The sequence below is a fragment of the Corapipo altera genome, unplaced genomic scaffold, assembly GCF_003945725.1.
Source record: "Corapipo altera isolate COAL_440 unplaced genomic scaffold, ASM394572v1 61305, whole genome shotgun sequence".
Lineage (NCBI taxonomy): Eukaryota > Metazoa > Chordata > Aves > Passeriformes > Pipridae > Corapipo > Corapipo altera.
Genome location: NW_020884909.1, coordinates 7,357,483 through 7,368,214, shown reverse-complemented (window position 1 = coordinate 7,368,214; position 10,732 = coordinate 7,357,483). Strand labels below are relative to the sequence as shown.

General features: G+C 38.4%; 1 protein-coding gene across 9 annotated transcripts in view; it reads left to right on the top strand.

Moving 5' to 3' along the window:
* The window catches only part of ERCC6L2 (ERCC excision repair 6 like 2), a 49,420-nt gene extending 42,765 nt beyond the window's left edge, over nucleotides 1-6,655 (top strand). For 5 of the 9 annotated variants that reach the window (XM_027653009.1, XM_027653011.1, XM_027653016.1 and 2 more), the window contains 3 exons: nucleotides 2,903-2,910; nucleotides 3,155-3,329; nucleotides 5,410-6,655. In XM_027653009.1, the coding sequence (XP_027508810.1) occupies nucleotides 2,903-2,910; nucleotides 3,155-3,329; nucleotides 5,410-6,373 (1,147 nt within the window). In that variant the 3' untranslated portion in view covers nucleotides 6,374-6,655. Of the gene's footprint in view, nucleotides 1-224; nucleotides 279-2,477; nucleotides 2,765-2,902; nucleotides 2,911-3,154; nucleotides 3,330-5,409 lie in introns of those variants that run through there. The other 4 variants (XR_003529251.1, XR_003529252.1, XM_027653012.1 and 1 more) reach the window with 4 other exon arrangements.
* Nucleotides 6,656-10,732: the final 4,077 nt, after the last annotated feature.

Here is a 10,732-nt window from a genome sequence, read left to right as displayed (position 1 = left end):
CTCCCTCCTCTCCCTCCTCTCCCTCCTCTCCCTCCTCTCCCTCCTCTTTTTTTTCTTCTCATCTAACTCCCACACCTTTTCATCTTGCTAGAAGGGAATAAAGAAAAGGAGTGAATTTGCTGGCTGAAGGTAGCCAGTCATCTCAGTCGTGTCTAAAGATGCTTATACATGAATTAGCATTCATTGCTCCAGAATATTGAGCTGCTTCTTTATACCTGTTATAGGAAGAACAGATACTGAAGTTTTGTACTGTCAAAGACAGACAAGAGTTGGTTTTGGTAGGTGCATACTAGTTTTAAAACTTCCATACTTAGGCAGCAAGAGACAGATTTTTATCTTTGATGTCAATGTAATTATTTCACTGCCCCTTCCCCTGCTGCCCCCAAAGGTTTTTACGGAAAGGAGAAAATGTGGATACAGAAATGTGTAATGGTTTTACAGATAATTCAGTATAGGCACACTCAATTTATTAGATGACCAGTAAGTATGTTTTCCAGTTAAAGTGACACTTTTCCCCTTTGAACAGCTGAAATTTCTTAAAGTGCACTGCAAAAGCTTACTGTCTTTAATGTATTTAAATATTTAGTGAAGACTAACTGCTTTCATGATTGCTGTCATTCTCCCTGTCAAAATTCTTTTAAAATACATTTAGCAGATAGTGTATGATATATGTATACTATAGCATACAGTGAAGGGGTTTTATTTCCTTTATTATTTCATTCTCTTGGTCCTAGCATTTATTGATTCATAAAGGGTGTGACATTAATAATATAAATAGTTTAAATGTGCTGGTATCAGTAGTGTCAGAACAAGAGTCTGATGCTCCTAGCTGAGTCAAATTCTCTTAATTTCAGTCTTACATGACGAGACTGTCTTTCACATGTGATATATATGATAATTCAGGTGAAGGTGACCAGTGCTGTGCAGTCATGGTGGGATTTCATGTAGAAACAAATAATGGGGACACACTGGTTTGTTAGGGAAAGTGCTCGAGGAACAGAAAATATAGAAAGCTGTTGAAAGGACGTTTTCATCATGAAATCAGTGAGTTGGAGGGCAAACATTAAAAGATAATTGGAAAGATATTGGCCATGAGAACAATAAATTAAGGAGGGTAATCCATCCAGTCAAATTGAAAAGAAAGCAAAATAGTGTGAAATGTTGACAGTGCTGGAACATGCCTGAAGTTTTTGCTTTTTTCACGATAATTCTAAGAGAAGGGTAGAGGGAGTATTTTCATCCCAGTGTGCAGAGCTTACCTCTGCATAAAACCTGTTATCCATATATCACTCACAGTAACAAACTTCAAATTTGACCTTTATGAAACATGGAAACATCTTAAAAAAACCTGAAAAAAGTGGTTTGGATTTGCTGAAGAAGTGTTCATTGTGTTTCAAAAAGAAGTTATTGGATTTGGGTGTTGGGGACTGGAATTTCTGAAACATTCACCAATTCAGCAGAGCCAGCTGTTGTGTTTCAGCCCAATTGGGTACCATTTAACCAATTGCCTTTGCTCCAGAAAACCGAGATAAGCTTTTCATGAGTATCTCACAGGGACCACAGGCTTTCACTGGCATTAGCTCCTTCAGCTCTTGTGGTAACTTTTTTATAGTCACTTTTTCTACCTTAAGGAAAAAAAAAATCTTTAAGCAGCTTATTTAGGTAGAAGAGGAGCTCTTTGTGTGTATATGGTGGTATTTGGATGTTGTTTTTTTGGGTGTGGCACTGTGGGTCACTGTACTTAAAATTTTGTGCTTCCTGAACTAAATATGCCATTTGTGCATTTATTTGCAATTAGCAATACTTCTAACATTAATTCTGTTCTTCTGCAAAGACCAGCAATTTTATGACTTTCAGTGTGTTTACAGCATTTGGCTTTTTTCCCAAAGACACTAAAGATCTTCTGTGTTTGAACAGATGTGTAAACCAAAGTATTACTGCCTCATATACTTTGGTCTTGTTTAAAAAGAGGTAGATGGATGCACATTTATGGGACTTTAAAATGCCTTTAAGACAGGCACTGACGTGGCTAGTCTTGTATTATATGGGAATTACTCTTTCTTGAATTAAACTACACAGCCCTGATTTACTGACAGAGTGAAAATATGCCAAGTCTTAGCATAGTGAGATCTGAATACTATGAATATTTTTCATGCAAAATTTCCATCAAAATAAATATATTTTAAAACTATCATTGCTTTCTTCTTTCAACCATACATTGGTTAAAAAAAAATTTAAAATGTTAACAAATGTATACAGAACCAGCAAGAGAATTGTAAAATATTTATGCTGTAGGTAATGACTACTAATTCAATCTTAATTTTGTTACTAGCATTATACTATTATTGGGAGGATAGGGGTTATTTCTTGACTGAGGACTTGGCTTCAGTTTTGTATAGTGTAACTTAAAATAGTGCAGTAGAATTTTAAACCTTGGAGTTGTGCATTTGTCTTAAAGTGAAAATTTATGTCTGTAGGTCCCACATATTAACATCTCTCTCTGTATGCTAGCTCGAGGTTTCTCACCAAAGTAAAGTTGAGAACAGATGTGAGATCCTAAAGCTCAAAACCCTTGTGAACGGCCCATGGAAATGAGGGAAATGGACACGGATCAAATAGAAACACATTGAGAAGAAACATTGTAAATCTGAAAGCAAATTTTGAACTGCAGATGACAAGGTGTGAACACAGTTTGTGTTTTCATCTCTAAAGTAGTGTTAGTAGGGAGACTCAGGGCATCACTAAGCAGCTATTCTTTCCTGTGATTTTATTTGAAAAAACTAAAAGGAAAAGGTACTGTTGGTTTTTTATGTGGGTTTTTCTTCTGTTTTTCCATGCTCTTCATACACATTATTGAATTTTCTTATTTCCTTTGGCTTGCTTTTTGGCAAAGGGGAAATTTTGATGAAAATTTGTGAGAATTTCTGAAAAATAATTTAGGTGTAAATAGGATTGTGTTTTTGTGCTAGATATCAGAGAACCAAGACTTCCCTTCCACATCCCTGGAAGTTTGTGACTGTGTGGGGACTCTGATTTGCAGCTGTGAATCCCAGTCCGAGTGCTAGCTAGGAGTGAGAGAACTGGGTACAGTAGAATTCATCATTCTGTCAGAGGCAGAGCTGTCTTAACAATTTCAATGTCTCATTTTACTAGGACCCTGAAGACAACACTGCAGAGAAGAGCATTATTAAGGGAGGGCAAGAAATGCTGATGAACAGTAAGCAACATCATCTCTATGTCAGGCATTCTGTGACCCAGAGAAAGAAAAAAGTATGCAGAGTAGGTTCAACCACCTTCTTGATTGGAAAGACACCCAAAGGAATACGCAGGTGAGGCTGAGTTGGAAGTAAAATTCTAAGGTTTAAACAAACTTCCCTCTGGGTGGTTGTTGCTTTTGTCTTTATTTCAGCCCCGCTCAGGGAATACTGATTGTTTTCTCTGGCAAGAGTGGAACTAGTGGGGAAATTTCCACTGCCACTGCATTAGGAGTACTGCAGCTGATTAACTGAGCACACAAATTAGAATGAAGAACCCTTCATCCTAAAAATATTTAGAACTGTACTCATAGTTCTCAATAATTTGTTGAGGTAAAATTTTGGTTGGTTCAATGGTCATATAACACATAACTGTGCAGATGTCATCATGACGAGTGTTCATGGTATGTTCTTCATGCACAACTACAAAACAGTGATTAAACTGTATAAAACAAGACATTTTGTAGTGTAAGCTTCTGAGTGCCTACTGGTTTTGCCCAGATCTCATCACTTTCTTTGAAAGACTAATTTTAAAAAAAAATTGGACTTTGTGTTTCTTTTGTAATGTGGAGCTCAATATTTTTTAGTATTTCTTTTAATGTTTTGTTTCCCCCCTCATTTTTGAGGTTATAATAATTTTTCTGTTTCCTTGCTTTCCCTTTTCCCCCAAGCAATTGTTATTATTAAAATGAATTTTGAATTCCATTGTTACATAGATAGAAGTTCAATAAAAAGAACCAGGTGGTATGTGGAAATAGAAAGTGGAAATCTGTAGCTGAGCTGACTAAGCAAATATTTATATAAAAACATAAATAAATACCTATAGGACAGATATTTGGAAAAACTAAAAGGAAAAGGTACTGTTGCTTTTTTATGTGGGTTTTTCTTCTGGTTTTCCATGCTCTTCATACACATTATTGAATTTTCTTATTTCCTTTGGCTTGCCTATGTATTTTCAATTTTGTCTTGAGACAATTAAATTGCTGTATGAGAACTGACAGGTAGGTAGTGCCTGTAAGTGTTCAGGATCTGTCATATCAGCTCTCTGACCTCAGCTGTCCAAACTGTTACTGTCGAGCTGCTGGATTTGTTTACCAGAATAGACACTGACAATTCTAAATATTTACCAGGCAGGTAAAGAAGAGCCTTTCATTCTAAAAATATTCAGGACTGTAATCATAGTTCTCAATAATTTGTTGAGGTAACATTTTCTAAGGTAACAAAGTGACTGAGGCTGTTAATTTTGAGATCCTAAAGCCATATCTGGCAAAAAGCTTAAACCATTCACTCTTAAACATGAAGCAGGTCATCTGTTGGCACCTGGCATGCAGTTAGGCTTGGTGTACATGTGGATATGCCATGCAGTGAGTGAGGATGATTGTGTCTCAGTCCCTTCTAGTTGTAGGGCAGAGTGGGAAGCTGTCTACAGTCACCTATTTAAGGCAAACAGGGTTAAATCTTACTGCCTTTTGGAGCCCCCATTCAGGAAAGGCAACATGTTTGCTATCCTTTCTCTGACATGGGAGGGTAAAGCCACCTCTCCAGCCTTCCAATAAGGTTACCTGACCCCAGACTAGGGCTAACTCAATTAGGGTGATCTCTTTGAATTAGATCTTGGCCTTTTAGCAGAAATATATTCCATAACTCACTGGGTAGGATGATGTGGACAGTCCTTGTCTCCTGTGAAAGCTTTTGTCCAACTCCTGTTTAGCAAGTCTTCTTCAAAAGAAATTGGAGCAACTATTTCCTCCCCTGCCTTCCCTCCCTAAAAAAAACCAAACAACAAAACCAACAAAAAACCCCCAACTTTCAACCATCTGTCCATCTACACTTTTTTGGTAGGTAAATGCCTTCTGAAATCTGACCCTTTCTTATGGTATCTGACCTACAGTGACAGTCAGTAAGTCTTTGAATCGCAAGCTGAGGAAATCACAGTGTAGTTTGGGATTCAAAAGTCATTTCGATTTTTCTGAAGTTATTATTCTTTCTTCTCTTTGCTAATAAAAACCAACAATGCTGCTAATAAGGAAGTTACTTCTGCTGATTACCTTCTGGGTTATGTGAAGTAAGTGAATTGAATTAATCGCTTGAAAGCTGCTTTTGTTTCTAGTTAAAGGTGTCAGAATAACACATTTTTCCTTTTTGATAATTACAGGACACAATTTGAGGAAATGGTATCCCACTTTAATATGGGATCAGTGAAAGACTTTGCAGAACATATTACAAAAGCTACCTCAGAAACAAGGCAGAACATGTTGAAGGAATTCTATGTTTCCAAGCATCCAGAGGTGGAATCTTTCTTCTCAGTTGAAATACCAGCACGAGATTTATGTGACTGTGAGGGAGGACAACTGGGTACAGCACAGTCTAGAAAAAGAAAATCCTTTGTTAATTTTGGAAGATCAAAGTCTAGGCCTTCACTGACTGAAGGACTCCTCAGCAGAACTACAGAGACACAGGCCCAGCAGACATGTAAGGGAGGAGCAGAGAAGCTTCCCAATGACTGCTGCTCACAAGATGTGTTTGTTGATGCAAAATGTAAACAGTCACCCACTGTTGCTACTCAACATATCGAAAGGAGAAACAGTCAGGCATTCAAGGATTTTATGGCATCTGGCTCATTAAACAGTAAATCAGAGTTGCTGCCTGTCAAAAGTTGTGAAGGACAGCAGGAGTCAGAGGGAACACAGCTGCCAAAAAAAAGATCCCTGTCTCAGTCAGAAAACGGAGAGAGAAAAGCTCAGATTTATAAGAAAAAGTCTTTTACGGACTTACTTGGAGATACCTCTATTCTCAATGACCTCTTCAGAAATGATGGAAATGGGCCTGCAGGATCACTGAGGAGATTCTCTTCAGGGCATGTAGAAAAATCAAAGGGGAAACCAAAAGATTTCTGGGATATGCTGAATGAGCAGAATGAGGAGAAGCTCAGCAAGCTCACGGACATAGCAGTCATACAGAAGCTGTGTGAAAGAGCACCTCGTTCCACAGTGGCAGAAGAGACAGAAGTGTGTGAAGGTTCTCTTTGGAAAAAAAATGAAAATTTTCTATGGAAAAAATATGGTGCAGGTGATTCAGATGAACCGTCCAGTGCTAAATCTTGTAATGCAGTAAAATGAAAGTTTGCACTTTAATTATTTTAGTTGAACATTGAAGAACTTCAGCAGTATGGAATAAAACATTGTAACTCCATGAAATTAAAGGCAAAATGATGAATTCATATCTGTAGTGAGAGAGAATTACATTTTACAGGCGTGAATATGTATGTAACAACATGCAAATATGTATGTAATTACATAATCAGTGTATACATATGGGCATAGTAATGCATATAGACTATATATTGTTAGCTATGATATATTAATTTTAAATTAAAGTTTTTTTAGAATTTTCTGAGTGCACTTTGCTTTCTTTAATTCTATTTCTGGGCTCAATAGCTGTGCTTTGTAATTATTTTCCCTTTACTTACATTTGGACACCCTCAGTTATCTCAATAATCCAAGGATAACAGGATTGATATTTCATATGTTTTCTGAGGGACTAGAGACTGAGCCACGTCCTGAGACAGGGATGGTGTCTTTGTGTCCAGTAGTTTTTGAAGGGCACTGCAACAGGGAACAGCAAAAACCCTCCATGATTTTGCTCTGTCTCTGAAGCTGTGGAACTTGTAGATCCTCAGTATCCTCTGACAGCTTGGTTCTCAGCTTGGTTGATGTGAAGAACCGCCAGTTTTTGTTTGTTTGGTGTTTTTCATTAAGTGATGCTAGGTGTAGGATTTCATCTCCCTTTTTATTTTTATAGGCATAATTATGTCTTTGTCAGTTGATGGGAATATGCAGTACAGTATGTATGGACTAAGATATTATCTTCTGGAAAGCCTCTCAATGAAAACCGTTCTTCACAGATTGGAGGAGTGGTTATAAGATACACGGTGTTGTATCTCATTTGCCAAACAGTCACATTTTCCAGTGCTGTGGGATCATGTGAGGAGTACCTTGTAACACATGATGAAAAGAGGCCAGGGCTTCATGTTGCTCTGGAAATCTTAACTCTAATCCTTGGTTTTGGTGAGTTGCAAATGTAATGTGGTGTCAGTGTAGGGGTTTACCGTGTGTATGCCGTATGAAGTGTTTTATGTGAAGGGTAAATGTTGTGCAGTTTTAAAACCTCGGACACTGAACTTGCACAGCAGCACTCTGTGAATGGTGGTAGTTTTTGTGGTGTAGATGACTGTCCACTGGAAAATAAGCTTAAATTTGATCTGGAGCAGCTTCTGCTTTAGGTCCTCGGAAGCCGTTGTAGGCTACACTCTGTCTCTGTTTCAAACATTGTGCACATTTTTTAGGTGGAAGCCATCTAGAATCCTAATTAGGAAATCTGACTTAACTACCTGGAACAAGGAGCTGAGTATTTAACATAAATGTTAAAGTAATAAAAGCCTTGGTCTTTACAGGTAACCAGCATAAGTAGGATTAATGTGTAACTTTTTCTCACCCTGAATCTATGCTGTTACCACTTTAGTTAAGATAAATCTGAAATTTAGGATAGTTGGAGTAACTTTTTAAAAAAGTTTGAACTAAGAAAATAAAAGAAGCTGTAAACTGTTAGGCACGGGTGTATTTGAGTTATGTACAGCTGAAGGAAGGCAGCTTAAGTCAGGGAATAGGTATACCCTTCTTGTTGATGTTAATAAATAGGACATAAATTAAGGCCTTTTGATGGTGGCATCAGTATTGATTTTCATTACAGGTTATTGTTCTTATTCTTAGAGAGGCAAACTCTGCTTAGGTAAGGAAGAGAAGATTTGATGGAATAAAGGAGATGGCCATGAAATATGCAAAAAAACTGCTGCATAAAGGAAGGGAATAGTCTGTGTCTACAGCAAAAAGAGGAGTTAAGTGGCTTAAACTGCACTAAAGATAACTGAGGTTAGATAGTTGACTCTCTCTGAGAAAGACTCTGTCAAAGAAACTCTGTAAGGGTAAATATTAGTAGGTTGTGTAATGCCAGTATTGGTTATAATCAAAAATAGGAGAGAATACCCTTAAAAGTTGCATAGATAAAACTGTCCTTTTTTTAGGCCACAAGAAGAGACTGATAACTTCTCAATCTGAGGGCAGGTTCACCTGATCTGCAGGTTCAGGTGACGATATGCACGAATCAAAACTTCCATAGATGTGCTTGTTTTATTCACGTGTATGCCAAATACTGACGATGTATTTGTGAAAATCTATTTGCTGTATGCAGTTGAATTGAGCTGTGGAAAGATGTCTTGAAGTAAGATGTATGACACTGCATAGCTTCCTGTGTAATGTAATGTATTTTACAAGGGGATATCACCTAAGATGTAAATACTGCAATTTAGTGCCCTGGGGATCTGTCTGTAAAATATTCTTGATGTGGAGATGTCTGTATAATTTAAAAAAAAAGAAGCTGAACAAATTAAAAAAAGAATTTACCTACATTTGAAGACAGATCCTTCAAATACTAAACCCGAAGAGATCCATTCTGTCTTCTTAGAAATCTGTGATTATGATTTTGTTTGGCTTTGAAAATGAAGGAGGCTTTGGGGGATGTTGTCTTGAGGGTTATGGTGGTGTGGAGTTCATACAGCTCCCGTGTGCAGGGAGGTATGTGCTACAGGAAAGCTCTTAACAGCCTCCTAGCACAAGGAAGTAGCTTTGTGGTAGTTGTCACCTGATCTGGGTATAAATCATTCAGGAGGAGAAGGGTGTCATGGCTTTCGGGTGGAAATGGCGTGCGAGGTTTTTGCTGTTCCCTGTTGCAGTGCCCTTGTTCTTTCAGTCAGTGGAGTTTGTGTGGGTCTGGCACTGGGCCCCTGATGTAGCAGCTGGTACCAATAGTTCCTGTTGCCTGTAATGAAAATTCTTTGAGTGAAAAGAAAATAGGTTGCCAGAGAAGTAGCAAGAAATCTTGCCCTGCCTGTGCTAACAAATGCACCTATCTCAGCAACCAGTTTGCAAAACTGTCACCAGACCTAGTTAAAAACAGGAGTGTTCTGAGTCTGATTTACAGTGTAGTTTGGAGTAGTCTGAGGTGTGATTTGCAAACTGGGGCTATGCTTAGAACTGCATTGTGAGGGTAGCTGTGTGGTACCCAGATTTCATGTTTGATCTGGGGGCGGGAGACTGAATAATTTCAGGTAATGATTAGGTCTCAGAAAGTCAGGGTGCAAACATCTTGTGTACACATTAAGGCAGTTTGAAAGGATGTATTGGCTCAGCTTCAGCAGGTGGTGAGTTCAGGCACTGGAAGGCAGAGTGGTGCCTGTGCCATAGCTTCAGCTCAGTGAGTGAAAACAGCATTAACAGGAGGAAAGGGTAATTGGTAATAGCATTATCAAAGTATCACAGGGTGTTTTGAAGGTGATAATTATTGTTACTACATAAGAAGATGATTTAAATTAAATTCCTTAGGAATCTCAACTGCAGAAGGAGGAGAGGATTCTTTTCTTCCAAGGAACCATTTAACTGCCTTTGCTGCTACATATTTTTCTGTTCATGCAGTGCCCTGCATATCTTATTCACTGCATACATTCCAGTTCATGCAACAAGTGAGGTAATATTACAAAAACTCTCTCTCCTTGCATGTTCCCCAATTCAGTACATCTTGAGTTGGTGCATTCTATAGAAAAAGAGTGATGACTGCCTAAGTAGACTTCATGCCAGAGTCTGCCTTCCTGATAATAGAGGCACCTGAAAAGTAGGGAACTGGCTTGAGGTAACTAAGGAAATGCAATTTCTACAATTGAAATTGGGTGTTTAGTTCACAGATGAGAGAGGTAGGCTGTGATTCAAAGCATTTCAGAGGTATTCCTCTCACCCTGTAGACCCTATGCATATCATAGCAGTGTCCTAATTGCCTGAATGAGTCTGTATCTTATCCATGATTCTGCCAGCTAATTCTGAAAGAGGAAGAAAGTACATCCAAACAAGATGATTGGAGGGCTTCAGAGTTATTTCTGGTTTGGTCAGCATCCAAAAAGCTGAATTTCCTTTTTCAAAGACCAAGTGAAGATTGTGCTCTAAAATAAAAGGCATAATTGAATGTAAGCATGAGGTGTTTGCATGATACTTGAGGACAGATTGTCTCAGTTCTCTCAGTTTGCTTGAGCTAAGAGGATGGAACTGAGTGGTCAGAACCTGACCTTGTGTCTGTGTCCACATGTAGTGTGACCAAATTGAGACTGCACACATCACTTCAACTAACTGGAGCATAAACAGGCCTGCTGCACTAAAGCATTGTTCTCTGAAAATGCACACAGTGTGGTTTGTGTTGGCCTGTTGTGGCCTGTTGCAATGGCTGGACGTTGGTTGTGTGTTTGATACCAACATTCTCGATCCCTAATTGCTGCACCCATTGAAGTGGGAAATCAGTGGGGACACCTGGGGTGCTGAACGAATACCTGTCAACTCAGACTGGATCCCTATTTTCCTTCAGCAGAACTGTTTGTACTG